This window comes from Podarcis bocagei (genome assembly GCF_964188305.1).
Source record: "Podarcis bocagei genome assembly, chromosome: 3".
Classification (NCBI taxonomy): domain Eukaryota; kingdom Metazoa; phylum Chordata; class Lepidosauria; order Squamata; family Lacertidae; genus Podarcis; species Podarcis bocagei.
The window spans coordinates 28,818,460-28,843,560 of record NC_138127.1 but is presented as its reverse complement, the minus strand read 5'-3'; the positions used below and the strand labels follow the sequence as shown (position 1 = coordinate 28,843,560).

At 39.5% G+C, this 25,101-nt stretch overlaps 1 protein-coding gene across 3 annotated transcripts in view; it reads left to right on the top strand.

The window, feature by feature from the left end:
- Window positions 1-19,146, top strand: part of RNGTT (RNA guanylyltransferase and 5'-phosphatase) — a 124,092-nt gene extending 104,946 nt beyond the window's left edge. For all 3 annotated transcript variants that reach the window (XM_081186608.1, XM_081186609.1, XM_081186607.1), the window contains 3 exons: window positions 2,892-2,958; window positions 12,065-12,188; window positions 14,866-19,146. In XM_081186608.1, the coding sequence (XP_081042734.1) occupies window positions 2,892-2,958; window positions 12,065-12,188; window positions 14,866-15,023 (349 nt within the window). In that variant the 3' untranslated portion in view covers window positions 15,024-19,146. The remainder of the gene's footprint in view (window positions 1-2,891; window positions 2,959-12,064; window positions 12,189-14,865) is intronic.
- The last annotated feature ends 5,955 nt before the right edge of the window (window positions 19,147-25,101 follow it).

The window sequence follows — 25,101 nt, the reverse complement described above, 5'->3', positions numbered from 1 at the left end:
ACCATTCTCCCATCTGCAAAGCCCATCCCACCACCAGCATCAGTGCCGATTTCAGGCAGGATTTCGCAGGTTCTTGTGTGATTTTGGCAAGATTTTGCCCAGCAAGGTTTTGCCCAGCAGCAGCCTCACATAGCCCATTGGGAGTAGATTTGGGGGGAGGGGGCATGGGGAGATGAGAGGGAGGGGAAGTTTGGTTGCACAACTGGAAGGCCTTGCGTGAGTGGCATGACAACCCTAATATAAATACTCTATTTGCTTTAATAGGATTTTCACCTCCACTAGCTTCTCAATTTTTGTGTTTCTTTTTCTCAATCCCTGCGCTGGAATACCATCCTCTTACCGAAGAATCTGTTCCAAAATGACACATATTACATCATAACACTTTCTGTTAATTTGGAGCAGCACAGGCTAGTGGAGAAAGCAGACCAGAGTTTGGATAACAAAAATAGCATGCTTCCAATAGGGACAGCAACAGCAAGTTAAAACAAGGCCTTAAAAACAAACGATTCACATGGCAATTGTTAAATGCACTGAGTGTGCTGCCAAGTGGATATATACAAGACTGGTGTTTGGTAAGGTAGCATTTGAAGAAGTTGTGCAGAGGATTATGTTGCAACAATACTTTACTTACACAAAAGGCAGAGCTACAGATAGCAAAACTTCTTATTTCAATACTGCAGCCAAAGCCTACAGCTTTTTTGGACTGCATATGCACAAATACATTTATCTTGATACATTTGAACTGAGGAGGGAAAAAGGTCTGGATTAAAATAATATAAACTATGAGGACGTAGCCATTAGGATGAATAAAGTATTGAGTCATGGGAGACAGGAGAAAGGGACGATATTAGAATATACCTCTAAAATATACAAGGATACGGAAATGCTGTTTTTCAAAAGCATTTTTTATTATCTCATTCATAAACTAGAGAGGAGGCAAAGGAATTGAAATGTGTCAGTCCAAAGTCACTTTTAAATACTGTGGAAACCCCATGAATAGTTTACATATCTCCAATCCCCAACTGGATAAAAACAACTTTACAAAGAGATGAAATGGAGAGAGAGAATTGAGAGTTCACTGGGGGGTGAGGGGAATCTAACAGCAGTGGCGATTAGACCGCGCAATCATATCCCAAAGGAATAAGAGAAGATCAATTATTTGAATAATTTATAAATAGGTGGAACAAAATGCTCAACACACGATAGGAAATCTGTCAATTGCGGGTAAGGACATGCTACAGGATTATCTAGGCCTCCTTTTTCACATATTTCACAAACTTTAATAAAAATGAAACAATAACTTTGACCAAAAGGTTGACCAACTGGCATATATTTATAGAAAATGTTCAAATGACTGCAAATGGCAATACTAAACCATTTAAAAAAGTGCTGCAGAAAACATCTGGGCAATATCCACCCTAATTAAGACACATACTCGTTTGCTTCCTGTTAACAACCTGCGACTCCCCGGGGTGCATCTAAATAAATAACAACGAACACCTGTCCTATGTTTATCAATAATAAACAATGATATTGCAATTTCCCTTAAACTTGAACTGTTATCAACCTCAAGTGTTCATGCTCATCTCCTGTGAACATTGCCCTAAACTGAAGAGACAACCATAGTAACTGAAAAGTAAACCTTGTGTTTACTTTTTATTAAAAAACTATTTAATATTATGCTTTGCATTGCTGAATAAAACACTCCTACAAAACATGCTCAGCAAAAATGCACCCTTTCAGGAAAATACTGCCCTCTGCAGAAGTCCATCAAACCTTAAGTTATCTTGAAATGTTGATCATTAGAACATCGACTGCTGACTTGATGCACTTTACTGTATTCAATTTGTGAAGTAATTTGAAATAATAGATCCTTAAATAGCACTTAAATGATGCCTGGTGCTTGTTTTGCCAAAAAAAAAATGCAACTTCTTACATTAGGACAGTTTAGAATATTTTCCCAAACAGTCTTTCTTACTGTTTGGGAAAATATTCTAAACTGTCCTAATGACTGTATTACTATGAGAGTGACTAAACAAATAAAGCATCCAAAGTTTTAGAGATGAGTTATTGCTAAAATGGTACTTCTGCAATCTACAGAGGCAAGCTTATTCTAACTAGACAATCAATCAGTCAATCAATCAATCAATCAATCAATCAATCAATAAATAAATGTTGATATGGACATTTTATGGTTTTTTGCCTTGGCAAATACATTTCTGTTTGTAGTTAGAAACTGGATAAAGAATTAATGCTTTCAGGCTAAGTAGCTAATATTGATTGGGTTGTAATAAACCTATAATACTGTATCTATGTCAATGTTAGCATTGTAATTGTACTGCATGTTTACAGATACAGGTGAGAAATTCAAATGTTACTAATGATGCAGATAAAGTTATACAATTTCAGACATTTGCTGCACTGGTCTATAGTATTAATTTTTAGATGACTTGTGAGCCTTCATGAGGCAGGAATATTCACCAAAATAAGAGAGAACATCTTGTGTATTCTGAATCAGCATATGGGCTGATGACAGTGGACAACACCTGCCTTGTGCAACGGGACTTCTCTTCCTCCCCTGTGGCCCCTCAGTTGTATTCCAGAGGGTTCCTCAACCCCCCAGAACAGTTTGGGCAGGGGAGAAGGGGGGGGGGAAATGTATTCATTTTTCCAGTGTGTTGATTGTGCGTGTGCGTGCATGCGTCATTATTTTGAGGTTCTTGTTGCTAAGACATTTTATTGATTTACTGTTGCATTACTTGCTTTCAGCAACAGGAGTACTGTATTATTAAGAAACCAGATTTTCTTACGCGTATTTAGTCATTTCTACTGCTCTTAGCAAGGCATGTGACTCTGAATATTCATTTCTTAAAATGCATTTTCTTTTCTAGGCTTCTTCCGCAGAATGTTGGACTGCTTTATGTTGGAAGTTTAGACACTCCTTTTGCACAAATTAAGGTAAGAGAACTGAACCATCTCTCTGTGTGTGTTGGTAAAACTCTTTCAGTGCAATTCTTTTGCCATCGATAACATATTCCGAAGCAGTAAACACTGTATTGTTGCCTTAGTTGCAATAATATTCACTACTAATGGTTTTGTTTCTGTTTCACTTCCTCTTGTGATTGCTTAGTTGTATCTCTAACAAAGTTGGAAAAAAATATTTGCCAAACTTTCTCAGCCATGGAATATATTAGCAATGTAACATTTGTAAAACATTTTAGGATGTATATATTCTTCAGTACTTCAGAAGGTGGATGTTTTCAAACATTCGTGAGCTTTATTGCTTTCTTGGAATGTTGCGGTTCTTGCTGATTTGTAGAGCTGCAAACTTGCATTTGGGGGCTGATACAGGTTTCTATGGGAGGCATTTTAGTTTATGCCTCAGTCTCAAAATGCTATATAAAAGTCACCTTCAAATATAATATTATGTACTACATATGCTATATAAAATCCATTTGGTCCATTGTAGTGACCAAGTTTACAGATGACACCAAATCATTTAGGCTGGTTTTTTAAAAAAGCAAAAATGTGTGTGCAGGGAGATATTGTGAAGTGTTCCAAATGAATTTCTCCAAACTGGGTGACTAGGCAACAAAATAGCAAATGCAGTTCCATGCTAGTGCAAAGTGAAGCATATTGCGACAAAAATTCCTAACTCCAGATATATATTGGTCTGTGCACACAACTCTAAACCATGGTTAACATTAAACATAGTTTAAGCTGAGATCTCTGGCAGATGATTGTTTAAACCTTGGTTTATTAGGTCACCAAATAGTTAAAAGCACCCAGGTGCATGTATTAGCATGTAAATTAAGGACTTAAAAGTACACACCAATAATAATAATAATAATAATAATAATAATAATAATAATAATAATATCGTCAACGTCATTAAAATTTCTATACCACCCTTCATCTGAGGATCACAGGATGGTTTACAGTATAAAAACACAAAAGTACAAAACATAATAACAAACAAAAAATACCCCCAGTTTAAAAGGCTATAGATTGTTTAATTAGCCATTTAGCCAGGTTTAATGGTGTTCAATCTTATGCCGCTTTCAGTTGTTGTAATGCCATTAGCATTTGTAAATGGGTGCCTTCATTTACATTACTGTACCTTATTTGTTAGAATCTATGATTTTGCTGTTTTAATGATTTAAATAAAAAAGGTTGTTGTTTTTTAAAAAAATCACATATGTTGCCCCACCCACTTTGGGCTTCTGGCCCCACCCTTCAGAGGCAATCCCTATTTTCTAGCACCCATCTCCCAAAAAACATAACTGCACATATTTTGTCCATTTTTTGCCTCTTGAGGAAAATATTGGGAAGTCTATTAGAATTAAATCGGCGCAGTAAGATGCACTCAGTTGTTTTTCTTCCCATCTCCAAGAACTACCGTGTAGCTAAAGTCCATGGCTGTGCAGGGAGGGATGGAGAAGAGGTGGCCCCACAGACCCTGTCAGAATCCAACTCCCATCAACCCCAGCCAGCGTGGCCAGTGGCCGGGGATGATGGGAGCTGCAGTCCAGCAACACCTGGGGGGCTACAGGTTTCCCACCCTGCTGTGAAGCATTTGCTGCTTCAAGTTGCTAGTCCTCAGGTGCAGGCAGTGCATTTGTGTTTCTGGCCACGGAGCCACAGTCTTTTCTGCAGGAATCAGGTGAGCCGAAATTTGGAGTTCATGGTGTCCAACATCTTTGTGGCTGCTCTGGTGCAATATGTGGCAGAAGCTTTCCCTCACCACCCAAGGCAGTGTTGTTTCTTCTCTTCCTTGTTTTATCCCATTGCCCCATTGCCTGTGTGGAGCTATGTAGGTGGCTAGCTTGCTAGTAAACCCAAAGGGCTTCTTATGGCGACTCTCCTTGTGGTGAATGAGGCTTGAACTGCTGTGGAACCGTGGCCTGCAGTCGTTGCACCCGTAGGGTTTTTCTCTTGGGAAAGCTTAGGCCCTCCCTGTGCCTGAATGACAACTGGCACTTGAAACACTCATAAGGCTTCCTGCCTGTGTGGATCCTCTGATGTAAGAGCAGCTTTGCTTTTCATATTCTAGTTTGAAGAGCATAATATAGGAAAACTTTCTCAGAATGATGGGGGGAAATGCCATGGCTTCATGAGCAAGCCAAAGGCAAAAATGGCAAAACATTTTAAAATACAAGAGTGAAATGGAAATTCAGCTCATAAAATATAATTTGCATCTTGGCTGAATGAAATATATGCCTTCAGATGGTATCATTTTGAAATAATAAGCCTGCAGTTGTTCCTGATCTGTTTCCTAGTAACGTTTATGTGACTAGGTATTTAATAAAGTACATATTTCTCAGTTGCCAACATTGGCTATTGGAAATATACCATAATTAGCCTTTTGAGATCACATTTGTTCTTTTAGTGTGCCGCAACCCAGATGAGAGAATATAAAGGAAACTGAAAAAATGTGATTAAATCTTCCTCTTTTTATTGAAGAATGTTCCTATATAGGGAATATTGTGCTATGGGGAAAGCAGAGCTCCTATCGCACAAATCTGGGGCTTTGTTAGGCATAAAAGTAGACCCATGCATATTATTACACGCAATTATCATAAAATTATGGACTAGAAATTGAAGAGTCATGCTGTTGCATTTTAGACAGCATATTTGTAATAAGCTGTAATAAAGTAAACATTTTGAATGGATATAAGAATAGGCCTTACTTGCAATCACAAATGTGTGCTCAATTGAAATGCTTTTGAAGCTCAATTTAACAAAGCAAACACATTTTCTGGCAGTATTAGCATAATTGTTCCCAGTGTTAAATTCTCATTTGAATTTTTTAAAACTTGGATAAAGCTAGCTGTTTAGAAGCTAGGCAGAGTGGAAAAGTACTATTTCAGATACCTGCATTTCACTGTTTTATGGTATGTTAGTAAGTTAAGAATAAGTGCCAGACTACTCGTGTTAATTATTCCCTGCTTCAGCCTATGATTCATATCATTTGCTGATGTGTGATGACTGACTTTTTAAATATATATAGTTATTCTACAAACTTTACAAAGGGAATTTCACCTATTCTACAGTGCAAACATCAAGCATACTCATAAGGAAACGGAAACCTGTCCATCTTCCTTGACAAATTCTGAATATAATGCATGAGTTGGACATGTTAATTGGTAATGTGTTCATGTGTACCCTTAAAAAATAATTAATGAAGTTGCCGTTAGGCTAAGACCTCAGTAAATCACAAAGACGGATGATAGTGAGTAGAAGCAGCAATTTAGCTGACTAAAATTATCTTGTATAAGAGTAAAGGGCAGATGTTTTGCAGGTGAAGAGATTCGTTAGTGAATATTATTATTATTTATTGAATTTATATACCACCCTATACCCGGTAGATTGCAGACATATCATATAGTAGTTTACCTGTTCCTGTGTTAGTGGGAGAGATTTAATTTTTTTTAAATATGTCTTTGAACTATAATTTCATAGAAGAAATCAACACAAATTCTTCTGCTTATTCCTTCTGTTTGTGGATGATTTTTTCTTGAAAAGGATAGAAATCCATCCTGTTTACTACTGGGTTGATACATTAAAGCTGCAACCCTAAAGCCACAATCTTGATTTCCTATTTCAAATTTTTCTAATTAAATTATATATCTTTTTAAATTACAAATGCTCATGGTTAGTTAGAAGAGAGCATAACCTTGAGTCCTAGTCGGGAAACCAGGCTAAGCTAAACCATGGCCTAACCATGGTAGAATTATTTCACTTTTATAATATTAATTTTTGTTCCCCTAAACTGAAATATATTGCATAAGCTAGTTTAGATCCCCTTTTGTATAAAAGGTATGGTAAGAGATGCATTGCTCTTGTAGGAAATAGTGTGGACAGTTAACTAGGTGAAGTTCTCTACACATGAAGAAAACTGCTAAACTTTGGGTGAATTGCAGCCATTCTAATAACAACACATACTTATTTATTGTTACATTTACATTTCCTCTATGGAGCAGAATGTGGCATATAGCATCTCCGCCTCCCTATCTTATCCTCCTCACGAAAACATTATGAGGTAGATAAGGTTGAGAAACAGTAACTGAAGCAAGGTCATCCGGTGAGCCTTATGGTTGAGTGGAGATAGGAACCCTGGTCTCCCAGGCCACAGTCCAACACTCTAACCACTATACCACACTGGCTCTGATTCTTCACAGAACCTGAGGTAATTTTTACTAAAATTGATGGTAGTTTTGCTTATGGTAGTTCTTGCTTCAAAGAAAATCCTCATCTAAATTTTTGTAGCCATGTAGTCTTATGGTCAGTATTGAACAATTGTAATTTTTAGGCCAGGGGCAATTTGAAGAACAATTTTAGGATATTTTAGGACAACATTCTAATTGATTGTCATTAGCTATTACCTTAAGCCTGTTAGGCAGCTAAAGGGTTGTATGTCTGTTTAGTTATTCCTGCCAAGTATGTGTTTCATTAGTTACTAGGAGCTCTGACATTATTGAGATTATTGTTGTGTGAACCTAGTCCTCCTCAACATTGTGTGAGGTACTTTTCAGTGGATGAGAGCATGTCAGCTCAGTGCTACTAAGGAGGATTTGTGAGGCGCATCCTCCCAGTTTTAGTATGGTAACGCTATCCCAGAAATGCAGGTTTGCTAGCCTTACCAGTTCTGGCTCCATTACATGTGTATCACCACTGCAGGACCAGCAGTAGCTCATACAGTGATCGTTCTGCTCTCATCGAATAGATAAATGCAGGATGAAGTAAATGGAAATCCAATTATTTGAAAATAAATTCACAGAATTGCTCAGATTTCTTCTGCAGCTGAAAGAACCCTTAGCAAAATGGAAGACCCAATCTGCTTCATGTTCTTTTTGAAGGAAATATAGCAGTGTAGTAGCACACAATTTGAATGTGTCCTGCTATACAGGTAGTTTTTAATCACTAGAACTTAGACATGTGGGAATGGTCTAATTGTCCTCCCTGTGCAAAAGGGCAGGTTGAAGTGGTTCTGAACATGTACAAATGACCATGCATCACTTTGTCTTCCCACTAGGTTTATCATGCAGTAGTCGCTTCAATCCTATACCTGCTTACTAGGTACTAGTAAGCCATTTGAATTCAACTGAGACTTTCTTTAGACTGGCACGTATAGAATTATACCGTTAACCTATTATTACCACCTTGCTTGCTTTTACTGCTTGCAAAATAAGTGAGTGATATGGTAGATAGCAGTCACTTAAAATGATACAGGGTATAATTAGCCCAGTGTTTATTCTTGCCCTCCCCATCCCTCCTTCCATGTTCAGAGTAATTATGGGAACTTTTTATTGTTTTAAACTGATCAGCAGTTTCTGTTGGGAAAATGGATTTAGGCCATTGCACTGGCAGATGTTAGCATTTTCTGGAAAGTTTTGTCTTCCAGATTGCTAATGAATGGCCAAGCAAGTTAGTACATAAGATAGTTAATACTGCTTAATTGTCACAGTCAAATAGAGCAACCACATAATTTTCTGCTATTCTCATCCTGTGAACACTGCAAGAATGATCAACAACGAAGCCTTACAGAGAGTTCTAGTTTGTGAAAGTCTTTGGCTGCTGCAGAATATCTTCCCTCACCCCCTTCTTTCTCCATCAAGCAGGTGGTTCACTAACAACCTTTTCCTTCTCCAACAGGAAAAAATGTATATAAATACCAAATTTATTTGGCAGCTGCTACCAGTTAATATTCATTTCCAAGTCATTACACAGCCTCAAGTTTCTTCCTGTGTTTAAACATATTCACTGTGGATTAGAAAAGGATGTTGTATTTTCCTGAGTGTGACTTTTATGCTAGCTGAGTCCATGGTTGCGAAACATCTGTTTGAAAAATGCTTTCCTCACACATAGAGGAATGTGTAAGGTTCTGTACAAAGGAGGATTACTGAAAAGGAAAGATAGACACACCAGGGAGTTAATCAAGCTAGCAAGATGAGAATGATTCTACAAAACTGGGTTTGTAGTAACTTCATGGCTATGTAAAAGCCAAACGCTTCTCATGGTATCACCTTTCCTAGAAAAATAAAGTTCCACAGTTTCCTTTTTCAGAAATCAATTTAGCCATCCTAATACCTGCTGAGTAAATTACTGTTTTGGTTCTTTGGGGTGGAGGAAACTTGGCCAGCAGAGCTAAGGGAAGAAAAATAACATTTTATACTAGACTCTCAATTGTGCATCATGTACAATTTTGGTCAGAAATGAAGTTGATAATAAGCTATACCCCACAAAAAATGATGTGGAAGTTTGTAACACACTTTCAGAACAAAATAATGCTCACATTATTCAGCGGTAAAATCCTCTATTTACTTGTGTGTTGATAGCTAATACAGATCAAAACGAATGCTAGTGAAATTGAAATATTCATTGTTGTTTGTTGGTGAGGAAAAATACTTCTGAAATACACTGTTCAGTCTAGACTCTTCCTTTCTCAAACTGCAGCACAGCAAATATTTCATCAAGTGGCGATGGACCCAATCATAACAAAGTTCTTGTTAAGAAAAATGAAATGTTCTCAACAAGTGGAGTTGCCATAGTTACTCAGAAATTTTGCAGTGGCTAATAACATGCATAGAGTATGGTGCGCAAAACAAAAAGGAAGTTAGTGAGCTTAAGCGATTCTCAGAATCATTTAATAGTAAAATATTTTTGGGGAATATATCTGTCTCTGGTTGGCAAGTAATGAATGATTTTTTTTTAAAGCCTGTGGAGTACTCCAGACATTTGATATGTAAAGATACCAGGGGAATTTTCAGAGCAGAAAGAAAGTAGGGGGGGGGGGAATGGTAGAATGGTACAAGGTAGGAAGTATAATGCATTGAGGCTTTGAAACCAGGGGCATGCTGACACTGCTAAGGTTCAGTGCCAGGTTGATCCACTTATCTCATTGCTAGTCTGCAGTATTTATAGCTTAAAACAGTTAGCGTTGTATCCAACACTGAAGTTCAGTTCACACCACTGAGTTCCATGTGTGCAACAGAACTTCCCCTTCCTCTCCCGCTCCTGCTGCCTGTAGCCCCCCGTGTGCCTTCATTATAACCCCTTGGAGTTATTGTTGGCACAATTCATGACCACTGCAACTACAGCTTTAAAACTTTGGATCCAATCAAACAGTGATTAGAATGCAAAACCACAACTATTACATAGCAATGATGGAAGCAGAAAAAGGTCCACATACATACTCAAGTAGTCACCCAGCAGAGCTATTTGAATGGTTTAAAAGTTGGTGCTACCTGTCCCAGTTAGTTGGGCACTGGAACCAGCCTACTGTGATAAGTTCACTAGGCATTGAGGGTAAAATTGTTCACCGGCATAGTGATATTGATGTCAGGAGCTCGTCCTACACTCGTGTAGGGCCCTGGTAGAGACACAAGCTCAACTGGCATGTTCTCTCCCTCTTGGTCGTTTGTTTGGGAGCTTCAAAAGCTTTCTTCAGCCCAAACATGACAGTGACCGATGCCAACAGACACTGGCACACTCAGGGATCCACAGAGTTTGCGCAGTTCGCGTAACAGAATTCAGTATCTCAGCATTTTGCTAATCTACGTTTATTTATTATTAGTGGAATTTGCGTTTATTTATTATTAGTGGAATTTGCTGCCAAGGAGTGTGGTGGAGTCTCCTTCTTTGGAGGTCTTTAAGCAGAGGCTTGACAACCATATGTCAGGAGTGCTCTGATGGTGTTTCCTGCTTGGCAGGGGGTTGGACTCGATGGCCCTTGTGGTCTCTTCCAACTCTATGATTCTATGATTCTATGATTCTATGATTCTATGATTTATGTACAATACACATGGAGCATTCTGACTTAGCTCTTTCCTCTTTCTCATCAGATAGCAAAGAGAAAGGGCAATAGTCCCACTTCAAGGAACACAGTAACATAAACATCCTGTCTCCGTCACTTCCCACTCTGTGGAGTCAAAACATACACCGTCATGTGATAGACAATAATCCCATAACTGCAGTCACGGAGCAGGAATCTTAACAATTGATGCCTAGTGAACTTATCACAGTAGACCGAGTTTGGCATGAAATCAGCCCTGACCACCCTGGCAAATGAACTCCTTTGAGGGAGAGATGGGGGAGTGCAACCCTGCTGCTGCTGTTGCTGGATATCTCAGTGGCTTTTGATACCATGGACCATGGCATCCTCCTGGACTGTCTTCATGGGTTTGGAAGTTGGAGGTACGCTTTTATGGTGGCTCCACTCCTACCTACATGACGGTTACCAGAGAATAGCATTGGGAAGGCTGCATGTCTACATTTTGGCAGCGTAAGCTGCAGGGTACCACAGGGCACAATTCTGTCCCCAGTGCTATTTAACATCCATATAAAGCTGTTGGAAGCAACCATCAGGGCACAAGGCATCAGTATGCTGATGATGCTGAGATCTACTTTTCTATTAAATCTACTCAGGAGATGATCTCTCATATGCCCTACTGTCTCATCTTCTGGTGCAACAACAGAAATTTGGTGATTTGGGTGGCAAATAATGGTCAGTCTCTTCCCTGTGCTCTGAATGTTCCTGAGACTTTTGGAGGGCCTGTGGTTGATGCAGAGATACATGTGCCCACTCAGGAATCCAGGAGTTTCCCATTTTCTCAGGGCAGAGCTCACTTTGCAGCAGATGAACTCTTATATGCCCCTACCACATAACCTGGTGCAGTTCTTAACGATTTCAACAGCATTGCAGGGGGTGGAATAGATGGTCGATGGGGGCCCTTCCAACTTTGCGATTCTATGAGATGTGGTGGGGAGTTGATGTCCAGTCTTTTCCTTGTTATTTGGATAGTACTACTGTTTCTACCCTTATGTGTATTTGCTAGCAGGAACCAAAAATAGCTACTTCATGGTCTTGTCTAAAACTCCTTCATCTTTTGCAGGCAGTGGGACGGGGCAATGTCCATAGTATGTTGTACAAGTTGGGAAAAAGTTTCATAGCTATGTGAAATGTGCATTGGTAGTTTTGAGTATCCTCACTTAAGAAAGAAATGTTTGACTTCCCCCATCTTTGACAGATGTAAAACTTTTATTTATTTGTTTAATAAAACAGGTAACAAAAGACTTGAAACAATATGACAATAAGATTATAGAATGCAAGTTTGAAAACAATAGCTGGGTCTTCATGAGACAACGGATAGACAAAAGCTTTCCAAATGCCTACAACACTGCAATGGGTGAGTGCAATAATTGGTCCAATATCTCAGCATTTTATGTCTGCCCTGCTTCAGTAAGGACATCTTTTCAAGGACTTTATACTCAGCTAAATTTCTTTAATAGCATCAATGTTTTAATGACACTGGTTATAATTTGAGTTCACAACTTGAGTCTGAATTGCGACTGCTTTAAAATAACAATTTTTGTCTAGCGTGGACTGGCAAAGCATATTCACAATGTTGTGTTGTGTTCCATTGATATACAGAGAAAAGGTAGCTTGGCACATGAATGTACTATATAAGCTGAACTTGTGGAACAAAAATCCTTGATAATTTCAGTTCTATTCAAAATGGCGCAATCATTGTTCACCAGATGGAAGAAGACTAAATTAGGAGGAGAAATTGTAATTTTCAGATCCCAAAATAGTATGCAAACAATAGGGAATAAAACAAATGAAGGCTGCAGGGGTGGGGGGAGTATGTCCTTTATGAGACTGTGACATACTCTAATTCTCCTTCAGATAATAAAAGGACATTATGAAAAGTGCAAGGCAGCCGCTTTCATTCACAAGGCAAATATAAGAATTTTAAAATTAATGCAAGTTTGTGTGATATAGGTATTTTAACGATTATTCTTTGTGTCAGACAAACTACTAGACACAAATTTATTAACTCCTCAGTAACGGATTTCAGCTCTGCACATTTCAGATACTGTTTAAACTACTGAAAAATTCCTGTGGGGTAGCCATGTTAGTCTGTTGTAGCCAAAACAGCAAGTGTCTTCTGGCATCAAAAAAGGCTAACAATTCCATTGTGACATAAGCCTTTGCAGGCTAGAGCCCACTGGTATTTACTCACATATACAGTGTCACATATACAGTGATACCTCTAGTTTTGGACTCGATCTGTTCTGGGGTGCCGTTCGCATCCTGAAAACTCCGTAAGTAGAGCGCCGCTTCTGCGCATGCGTGAAGCGCGATAGAGCGCTTCTGCAGATGTGCGAAGCACACAGAACGCTTCTGCACATGCACACGTGGCGAAACCCAGAAGTATACACTTCCAGATTTGCCGTGTTCGCAGGCTGAAAAGACGCAACATGAACCTAACGCAACACGAGGTATGATTGTACAAACAGGTGAGAGAGTTGGTAATTGCTGGGGCCAAAAGCCATAAGAATGGCACAACTCATTCATAACAGCAGTTGCACTCTTTTTCTTGCTATGCCAATTTCACACCTGAAGAGATGCCATTTCTTTAATGAGAAGGATACTTCCAATTAAATAATACTGACCTAAAATTTTGATTCAGGTCACTGATTTGGGAATTCTTATGACCCCCTACTCTCGAGGTAATTTCAGGAGGCACAAGGGGGAAAGGGGAAAGCCCTGTTGCACAATCAGAAGCCCTTGTTTGTTAGCCCTTGTGAATGATATCCTTTGTGTTTACATTTTCATAAAGCAGATACAGAGTTCAACTGTAAGTCCTCATCTCGCCTTTGTGGTTTACCATAGCAAATCATACTGCAGGGCCAGGAAACTAGAATGATGGGCAGATCATACCTGTCTGACGATAGGGAGGTATGGAGCAGAGTGGAAGATCCTCTCCCACATCTGAGGCCCTGCCATCCAGGGTAGAAGTGTGTGGGGGGGGTAGGCTTTTGTGCCTTTTTTGCTGTTATTGCTCCAGGCAGAGGTGGATCAGCAGATTGAAAAGCCTCCAATGCACCAAAATGTTTTCTACTGGCGATTGATTGTGGCAGAACCACTGGTGGTAGTTTACTGGCTGCCGTGCTGGAACCAGTGGGGCTCCTCTCTACCAGTGTCACCTGACAGAACAACATGGTGGGGGAGCAAAATGAAGGCTCAGGGAGGGCATTGCCCACTGCTACTGGAATGAAGAATTTGGCCTTCCTCAGGAGACCAGCATTGCATTATTTGTCCATTTCTCAAAGTTCTGTTCTTTTTGCCAGCCTGGAATTTGAATTACAGATACTGTGATATATGTAGTAATCAGTCTTATGGATCATATCCAACAAAGTTGTCCTGTTCATGCAAAGACTTCACTTTATGCAATGGAACGTCAGCGTCTTCCCTTCCTTTGTGCAGCCTCCAGATTTGTTCTGGGGGTCTTTCAACCCTCCAGAGCAGATTTGGGAGACTCATGGGCTGGAGTTATGTTGTGTAAGTGGGATGACTTCATTGGATACAACCCTGTGTAATTGACAACTTTGTGACATTTCTGTTCATCATGAAATATTTGGATCAACATTGCTTTTAGGGTACTTCTGTACTGTACATGTAATGTTTATAACTTACTATAGAGGTTATTTGCAAAACAAGCCAGCTTCAAAATATAGGTTATAAAGCTGGCCTGTTTCTTTTAAACAATAGTTCCTGATTTGTGTATAATGACCAGAATCAGAAAACAGGAAACCAAATTTTGGTTTGTACAGTCTTTTGGCTGAGAGGGGAACAGGAGTGCTACTCTTGGACTCCCTGAGGCTTGTTTAAATCACATGATATCCTGGCTTAGTATTTATTATGTGTGGACCGTGCCAATGGCTTACTGCTTAGGAGGGATGCCCTAAATTGACTAGCTATATTCAACTTAGGAAAAGTTGACTTTATCCCATGACTATTTAAATGTGTTATTATCACATAGTTATTTGACTGTGTTTCTCTCCCCGTACCCCTGACAGCTGTGTGTAATAGCATACGACATCCAGTGACAAAGGAAATCCTTTTCGACTTCATTGAAAAATGTACAGCAGCAGCTCCAGGACAGACCCGCAAGCATCACCTGGATCCTGACACTGAACTCATGCCACCGCCACCTCCTAAAAGACCACGACCATGATTTAAAGACTGAGAGAATACCGTGTTGTTTACAGTTCTACAAAATGATGTGTGTGGGACATTTGCAAAAAGTTATTGTAAACATCCTGTAAATACTTATGTGCATTTTTTTTGGAATGCCACATCATGGACTCAGATTTGTTTTGTACTTGACAAGTTGAATATTGCTTTGTGGAAACTGAGAACAGATTTAATCCAAAGGGTTAGATGAAAAAAAAAGTGTAGAATCAATGGAAAGCCACCTTGTTTGATAGGTACCTTTCAAATCTAACGTTTTATACTAGTAAACTGGAACTGTGAAGCCATGACAAAGCGGCCCTTTTCTTTTTCCAAGTGGTGTTGCAAAGAGTGTGATGTTGCTTCTAACCAGTTAAGATTTGTTGCTTTGTTTTATTTAGCATAGTTCTCTTATGTTTCTTAGGCTCATGTTTAAAGACAAACGGCAGCAAATGTTCATGCAGTGTACTCTTTAAAATAAAAGTTTATCAGGTTTCATTAAATTTTTTTTAGAAAAAAAACCATTTTTATATTAAAGAAGTAACACAAGTTGTGTAAATCCTTTTGGATAGGTATTGGGTTTTGTTTTTTGTTTAGTCTGAAGAACCACATTCATCTGTTAACGCTCTTTTTAATATCACATTTTAGGTTTTATGCTTTGGTAGGCACAATCAATCCTCCATATGAAAAAGCAAAGCTTAATTTCTGTACAGCAGCTGTAAATGGATTATGTCAAAAGATGTTCATCATGTTGATGTGTACGCTAACCATGTTAATGACACTGCAATAATTCTGTGGAGAAAATGTTGGGGGAAATTCCAGGAGATACTTGAGGTGATGAATAGAAGTGAAGTGTGGTTTCCCTTCCAGGGAAATGGCCTCTTAGAAACTTTAATAGAAAAGGGTAAAGTTTTGTTGCTGAAAGTAGCATTAGGAACCCCCACACCTCTTATTTTTAAAGCAAGAGCCATGTTAGGTACCAAACAAGAGCAGTCTTCTTCCCTAGCCTAGTGGCCTTCAGTGGTTTTGACTTCAGCCCCCCCAGCCCCCAGCTAGTCTCACATATATGGGGGGCACTAGGTTGGCAAATGCTGGTTATGAGTATTCTCATCCAGTGATTGTAGCTAAAAAATATGAATTAAACAGTTTTCCTAGTTTTTGCTGATGTATAGCAAATTTATTAGTTATTCCATCACTACAGAGGAGCCACATTATTTAGACCTTGAGCAATTATTACATGTTTAAGATCTAGGAACAAATGTAATAGCATTTCACAAGCTGACTGTAAAATAAGCCATTTAGTATTTTGATTGTTTATACTTATTGATATGTATAAGTCACTTAGACATTCAGCTAGCTACTGATCTGCGAAAACTTTATTTGTTATGTAATGATAACCAAATGGTGTTTATATTAGGAAATATTTAAAAGTTTTAATATTTCCCCCCTGTTTTTATACATGAAAATGCATTTTATGCTTTGTTCAGTAGCCATTTTGAAACCTGTCTATTAAAATGTTACATTTATCTTTCTGGGCACTGAACAGATAAAATAAGTTTATTCTTCTTGAGAAGTTGAAATTTGACCAAAAATTATTTTACTTACATATATTCCTGTTCACCTATAGAAGATAGCTGCCACTTAAGCAGTAGTTTCCCATCAGCCTTATAAATAGATGTGAAAAGCTATGCAATCACTTTGCACTCATGGATAAAATGTAAGTTTCTAAATGGATAAAATTGTTTTGCCCTAGATTTAAAGCTCTGTCGTGCAGGTACAGCATAACATGATTTCTAGTGCCATTTGGACACTTATGGTAATAGCAACCTTTCAGCTATGTTGCAAATAATACGTGTAAATTTTAAATATCTATTACTAATATTTATCCTGTCTTTCAGTATTCTAGCATGCTGTAACAGCTGGTTATGACTTAAATGCTTCTAGATCCATAGCTTCGTACCAGTATTTATTATTTTCATAAATTATGCCCATTGCTTGTGTCCTCATTCACATTATTAATGGTTATATTGAATTAATGAGATTTCCATTTCACTTGTACAAATGCATTTTTGCCTTTTAAATTTGCTCTCACCCTTGCATTTGTGGGTCAGGGGAGCTGAATAGATGCTTCACATTTTATTTCCAAAGGGTGAAAGCCTTGACTTAGCTATGAAAGAACAAGAGGCTTCCATGAGAAACAAATGAAAGAATAATCCTAAACACAATTTCAGTTGGACCAGCTCACCTTAATCAGTGCAAGGCCTCCATCTGTCTGAGACCGAAGTCATCAGCAGCAGAAAAGTTGACTGGACCACATAAAAGGAAGCTTGAGTGGGCTGGTGTTTTAAAAATAAAGTAATGCAGAACATTTGCATTCAATGACATTCCAGGAAAATGTGGTTACATTCTGCTGCAAAATATATTTTAAATATTTGAGGGAAGTCAGTTATCTAAAATAATGGTAGTTCAGTTTAAGGGGGAAAATAGGTCTCATTTACAAATGGGGGCACTTTTTTTTGTTAAGCTTCACTGCTTGGTGGGGTCAAGAAGGGGATGCCAGAGCCCCAGGCATTGTGGGCTGCAGGTTATACACCCCTGATTTATACTATGTTCCATCTTAAGGCAGAGCTTTCTTTGAAATGAAGTTATTACTTAATTTATTCCAATCATTTCAAGCCTGCTGATTTGTGTACATGTACAACATAATCTAGAAAAACTGAACAGCAAGCAGTAAGATGAAATAATTCAATTCTCTGCAAGAATAATGGTAGAAATAATGGCTGCCTAAATGGATAAAATGAACCAAGCAAATCTGTAGCCACAGACTATATTCCAAAAAGGAATTTGCATTGGCAGAGCTCATTTTCAGATACGATTGCAGAAAAGAGGCTGAAGAGAGCTGACAGATCCCTGCTGATAAAATTGCCTTCTGCTAGACAAAAATGAGGAATAAATTAAGTTGCCTGATTAAAGGAAAAGATAAACAAAAACAAAAACAGGCCCATTCTTAGTGATGACCGGTCATCAGTGTCATGTATAGAGGTTGGCAGGATGGCAATGAAACTTTTCAGTTAGCACTTCTGTGACTACTGGAGAGAGAAATGGTAGTTATATTGAGAAATCCTACGAAGGATAGGAAGAGCCAGATGCATCTATAAAGGCTCTTGGAAGGAAAGGGAAAAAGGCTGGGAAGAAACTCAAAGGCAGAGTCTCTTCATTAGGGTTCTCACCTCATTTGTGCCCCAGGAGATTATTTTATTTTGTAATGAGAGCAGCCACCCTATCTATACATTTTTTATACTGGTTTGGCTCCTACGCTGAAAAGCAAGCCTGGCATGTTGACTCCATTGTGAGTGCTGTACCCAGTCAAATCTCCATGTTTGAATCGGCCACGAGCCAACCACACTGAAGTGGGAGCGATTTCACTCAGAACAGACAACTAAATAAGCTGAAAATAAGCTATAGTTCCCAAAGAGGCTTCTGGATTTATTTGGCTGTTTCACAACCAAGCAGTGGTGTCTGGTAAGATGTTGACTTGGTAGGGCTGCAATTTTTATCCTTTCTGTTCTCATCACAATAGCATTTATTTAGGAAACTGTGCCATTACCAGGGCTTTTTTTGAACCAGAAATTGCCAGAACTGAGTTCTGGCAATTCTCAGGTGGGCACCATTGCCATTGTAAGAGAACAATGGAGGTGTTCATTGTGAGTTCCAGCACCTCTTTTTCTGGAAAAATAGCACAGGCCATTCCACATGCAGAGAGTACCACTGTCTCCTCTAAAACACCATCAACATCACTAAAAAAACAAATATCAAATTCTTCTCTGCATATCTAAGGACAGGAAAGAGCTTCCATGTAAGAGGGCTCAATCATGATTTTCAGACAAGAATGACTCCGTACCTCTTATTTAGAAATTATGGTAAGGCATACTAAATGATGTGTATGTTTTGGAATTCATTTATTGTTTATACATCTGTTGCAAAAAGCTAAACATAAATGTTTAAAATGTGATGGAAATGTGCTTCCAGTTGCATGCAGTTTTCCTCACCCCCTCCCAAATCAATCCAGCTTTTCATTATCCAAAATATTCCCCCCCAAATTAAAAAGATTATGCAGTCCCAAACAACAGACCAAAAACGATTGTTTCATTTGAGCCAGGGCACATCAGAACACAGCAGAACATATTTGCAATGCATGGCTCAGTCCTGAAAATATGAAGTGATAATGTCTGCTTATGTGCAGACTTCATCACATCAGACTAATCACAATCAACCTCTATTATGTCTGATATTTGGGAGAATATCTTCCAGGTTTGGAAAAGGATGTGTAGTCATATCCAGAGAGGCACAGAGCTGAAGTGCTCTGTTTTAGAGCAAGGTAGAAATAGAGTTGCCATTAGCCTGGATGTGTCCTCTTTTTCAAAGATAAAATCACCCAGGTGGATTTTTTATATTTTGCAAAACGTCTGGGTTTTTATTTTTTGTACTATTTGTACCAGGGTCGCTCTAGGACTCACTGGTGAGGCCTCATGTGGCCTTCCGGGGCTCACTTAGACATTGAATTGTTTCCAGTGGCCGCCAGGCCTCACACAGTCTTCCTGGGGTCGCTCTAGCCTTTGTGTTGTGTTTAGCGGCCGCCAGGCCTGGTGCAACTTTCCTGGGGCCACTTAGCCTCACATCTTCTGGAGACACACCATCTTGTGAGCAGGAGGCCGAAGACAGCAAAGGTAAGAGAGGGGAGGGAAGGAGGGAGCAAGGAAGGGGTTAGCAGCAGGGAGGGGGCGACCCATGGAGATGTGAGATGGGGGGGAAGGTGCTCTGAATTTTTCTCACAAAATGTTGGGAGGGTATGTCATTTTCATTTTTAGTTCCCATTATTAAATATTTCAATACACCTGCACACACACTATTACTACTATTTTTCTTCCTCCCCACCCCTTCCTGCCCCACCTACAAATGTGTGTCCTCTTTTTAGCTCTTTGGAATATGGCAACCCTAGGGAGAAATAATTGTGTAACGGCATTTTGCTCCATTCCTATGCATTCAATATAAATTTCCTGCTAGGGGAGGGGCTTGCTGGAAGCAGATCCACACACCCTTTCTGGAAATATTGTGGAACTGCATGTGACTCAGATTACCTTACATGCTCTATTCCACCCAGCAGCTACAGCAGCTTTTAATAAGTTAATACAGTGGTACCTCAGGTTACATACGCTTCAGGTTACATACCCTTCAGGTTACAGACTCCGCTAACCCAGAAATATTACCTCAGGTTAAGAACTTTGCTTCAGGATGAGAACAGAAATTGTGCAGCGGCGGCGCAACGGCAGAAGGAGGCCCCATTAGCTAAAGTGGTGCTTCAGGTTAAGAACAGTTTCAGGTTAAGAACAGACCTCCGGAACGAATTAAGTTCTTAACCCGAGGTACCACTGTATAGGGAAATGGCTAATACAGAGTTTGTTGCAACACACACAGGTCATCTCTCTCAATTGCTGTTTGCTTAAAACTCAGACACTGGGCTTTAAAAGTGGACTGTGCCTGGAAAGCGTGGAAGAAACTATGGATGGGACTTGGGCTACCTTTCTAACAGCCTGATCACCTCGTTTTTCTTGCTATAGTTGTACTTTTTGGCTTAGGAGTGGTAGATAGAGCTGAATGGCCAGAGGACAATAAGATGGACAGAAATGCCTCTGTAAGTTCATGGAAGTATACAGTTGGGGGGGGGGGAGGCAGGAGAGGTGGTGCAACTGTGAGATTTGAGGAGAATATTTCATTTTCAGTAGGGGGTGGCATTCCCCAGTAATTCCATTAGACCAGCCTCCACTGCATATGAGGTAGATGAAGTACCATTTATGAAGGCAAGGCTTCAAACCCCTCCCCCCAGCCGGAACTCTCCAGAACACAGTTCTGGCACCTCAGGTGGGCACCATTTCCATTCTAAGAGAAACAAGGGAGGCGTTTCATGGTGAGTTCCTGCACCTCTTTTTCTAGAAAAATAGCACTTCTGGAGGCAGGTATGAAAGTTAACATTTCCCCAAATGGAACATGACATAAGGAGATCAACTCAGAACAACAAAACACAGAAATGGGATTTAGGATGGCATCCTGGGCACCTATAATAGGAGTTGTTTTTTCTTTTTCTTTGTCCTACAGGGCTGCTTCATTTTAGCTCAACTTTAGTCGTAGGCAGTGGCTGTGAAAAACTGGCTTGTGTTAAAAAGAAGCAAGGGGACCCATGGACATGAGAATAGTGAAGGAAACTAATAGCTCTGGTTAGCTGACATCACCACCCATTTGGGTGGCAAAGTGAATCCTAGAGAGGGAGAATTATAGCCACTGAAAATATGTCAAGTGCTGTAGAAAAGGGAATCTTAAAAATATGGGATACATACCGGTAATTTTTCTATATGAATGTGGACTAAAGATTCCCCCCCCCAATATATAAATATCATATAAACACACAGAGAAAAATAAATCTACATTAAAATTATGAGAAATAGAGTTCATTTTGGGATATTTTATTTGAAGTTGGTAATATATTCTGAGTGTGTAGCTGGTAAAATTAAAAAGACAGAATTGCCAGAAATGTTGAAGGCTCAAAAATAAAAATGGACTTGTTCCAAAATGTCTATAGATACAAAAGAAATTCATATTTATAGAAACTTTTCAGCAATTAGCATATTTAGATTATTTAATTTCTCCCAGACACATTTTTCAGGTGTGCCTACGTGAGGGGAGGCTATGCTATGAGATCTGCTTTATAAATGTGGCAGATCTATTAAAAATGACAATTGTAGCATAGAGGGAAGTTCTGTGTTTCTAATTGCATGTTCAGTTACAGGAAATTATCCATATGTTGTCTTCAGGAAAATTCAAGATATCTCTAGATACCTATTTATTTTATCTATCCTGTATGCCTATTCAAGTGAATAACCCTATGGCAATTTCAATTATGTTAGACAGTCTTAACACAATCTCTCTCTCTCTCTCTCTCTCTCTCTCTCTCTCTCTCTCTCTCTCTCTCTCTCTCTCTGTGTGTGTGTGTGTGTGTGTGTGTGTGTGTAAGTAGAAAATGTTAAATTATGTTTCAGCATAGAAAGCAAAAGCATGAAATGAAGAGATGTCTAGATAACTGTTGAGGACTACTAAAAGACTGGAATATCTGTGGGCTATATGAGCGGAATTTTGAAGTATTGGGTCTCTGAAGTCAAGTATCTTTTGGAAAATGATAGCCTGGGGAAATTGTAGCATTGCTTCAGATTCATATGCTTTCATTCCCAATGAGATTTGGAAACAATATTTTTCTTTGTCTCTACCGTGCGCTGCAAACCTAGGAACTATAGCAGTATTTTTGCATATAGATCTTTAGATTTTGCTTAATCAAAATGGCTGCTGGGTTCTTTAGGGTATGCTAATATTAAATTCCACATAGTCCCTGGGATTGATCATATACACATGATGGATAAGCTGCATTTTCTACCTTAATTGTTACCTCATGCTACTGGGTGCTTCCAGATGGGTACCGTATTTTTCATTCCATAAGACGCACTGATCATAAGATGCACCTAGTTTTTAGAGGAGGAAAACAAGAAAAATATACATTCTGAATAACAGTCTCCTCGGGAGGAGAGCAATCCCAACAGAGGCTTGGGAGGGAAGTTGCACACCCGCCAGCCATATGGTTGGTGGGGCACAGCTTCCATCCTAAGCCTCTGCAGGGATGGCTCTCCTGTGGAGGCTTGGGAGGCTTTCCTTCTCCCCACTTTTTTCTCCCCCTCCCCAAGCAGCACAGGCCCCTTTTCCAGCCTCCTCCTCTCCGTCCCTTTCACCCAAACTCCTCAGGTGACGTCTGCAATTTCTCCCCTTCGCTGCTGCCTCTCCTTTGCCCTCTACCATGACTCTCCACTCGCAACAACCTACCTCCTCTCCCTTCGCCCCGCTTCTCGGTCCCCCTCCTCTCCGTCCTCTTCCTCCCCTCTTTCGGCAGCTGCCTCTTCTCGCCATCCTCCAGCCAACATTCCCAGAGCCATCAGGGGAAAGGGGAGGCCGTTGGCAAAGCCTCTCTCAAAGAGAGCAGCTCGGGAGTGTGAGGTAATGTCGCACAGCCTGCCCACCACTCCCAAACCTTTCAGGGGAAAGGGGAGGCCACCGCCAAACCAGGAGGGCAGGACAATGGCGGGCGTCGCACTTGGGCAATTCGACTCCAGGGACCACACATTCTCTCCATAAGACACACAGACATTTCCCCTTACTTTTATTCTGGGATCGCTACTCCTCTCAAACATGGAAGTTTTTTGCAGCAGCCACACAACATCATTGACCTAAAAATGCCACCCTAAATTTCCTCCTGTTTAATCTCAATTTACCTTTCTGGAGATAATCCAATACATTCTGTTTTAAAAAACTAAAACATTGTTGCCAATGACCTATTTGTAATATCCCCCATTCCTTACTTCACAGTTCTCATTTCAGATTGGTGCCCCCATAATTGCTTTTTATAAATGAGCCATAACCATTCACAAATATGACTCAGAAATGTTCCTAAAGTTGCCTATACTTTATGTAAATAGATGGATATATCTTACTGGTAAAGCAAAAGTCTGGTTTCAAAAAATGACATTGGTAAAACTGCCCTATTCCTATGTTAAGTACAGAGAGTGTGTAATCCATAGACATTAACTAATATGCGCTGGTTGTTTTGTTTTTTTAAAAAAATAAGGATTTATTGGGCAGAGTATACTTAACAATTTGAGTCTTTTTCAATTTGGGGAAATGGATTAGCTTAAATGTACTCACATTTGTATATCGAATCCCAACAACATGTTTGGATTCAACTCCTTCTTACATTCCTGTAGCTCCGTCTAGATTAGTAGCACAGTAAGGTTTTGAGTAAGGTCCAAGTAAAGTAAGCCAATAACTGGATAAGCCTATACATGTTTACTCAGAAGGAAGCCAAACTTAAGTTGAATGGGGCTTACTCCAAGGAAATTGTCCATAGGATTATGGAGTTTTCTCCTCATTCTTCTTTGATGTTCTTCCTACTGTTTCAACTAGTCCCATCTTTCAGGTAGCATTGTGAATGCTCATCAGGTACTGTGATCATAGGATAATTTGAAAAGGGAGTTAATGGGAAGAATACAGAATCTGTCTTTTTCTTATGCCTTGGTTGTCACCCTAGGTTGATAACTGACCTGTTAAATGCCTGTATGTCAAGCAGCACAGAAGAAGAAACATTTCTGGCCTCTGAATTAATGGGGAGGAGGGCAAGGTGCATAGTTCCAAAGCCATTAAGCTCCACAGCCATGTAAAAAAGGATAATGACTCAGGACTCTTCATTCCGGCTTTACCTGAGCTTTGTATAGAGAGATGCTTGTCTTTTATTTAATAAACTATTGTACTTTCATGACACAGAGGCTGTCTGCAAATACCCAAATGTGGTAATAATATTCATAGCTGACTGTTAGATAAGATCAGCCATCACATGAACTTAAAATGCCTTCTCGTTAATTTCGTACAAGATGCAAAGTTCAGTGTTAAGAATATCCTTTAACGATTTGCCCTTTTGACAGCTTCCTGTACCTTGAATGTCTTGATTTTTTTTCTATGCTGCCTTTGATTTCTTTCTTGGAGAATTGCATTTACTGGGCAAAGCCTAGCTCATGGGTAAAGAACCAGTGTAACCCTCCAGAGACCAGATGTTGTTGGAATCCCATCATCCCTGAACATTGACCATGCTGGTTTATGAATATATCCTTCTGATGGGAGCTGAAGACCAAAACATAGAGAGGGCTACACTTTCCCCATCTCTGGTCTAGGTGATTGTACATTGGTTCAGCTTGGCGTGTAAACAGCAGTATGCACTACAGGGTTTAAACATAGTTTCTTGACAAATCTGCCTTCTGCAGTGGCAATATTTATATTTATATTTGGCAGTGTTCTTTGTGATGTATCTACTACAAATTTATAGGCCAGTAGATTGTGAAGAAGCTACCTTGGGAAAGGTGACAGGGAAAGGAATGGAGACAGCAGTGGGTGTTCCCACAGATGTGTGGAGTTCCCACCCCCTGTTGAGGTGGGATGTA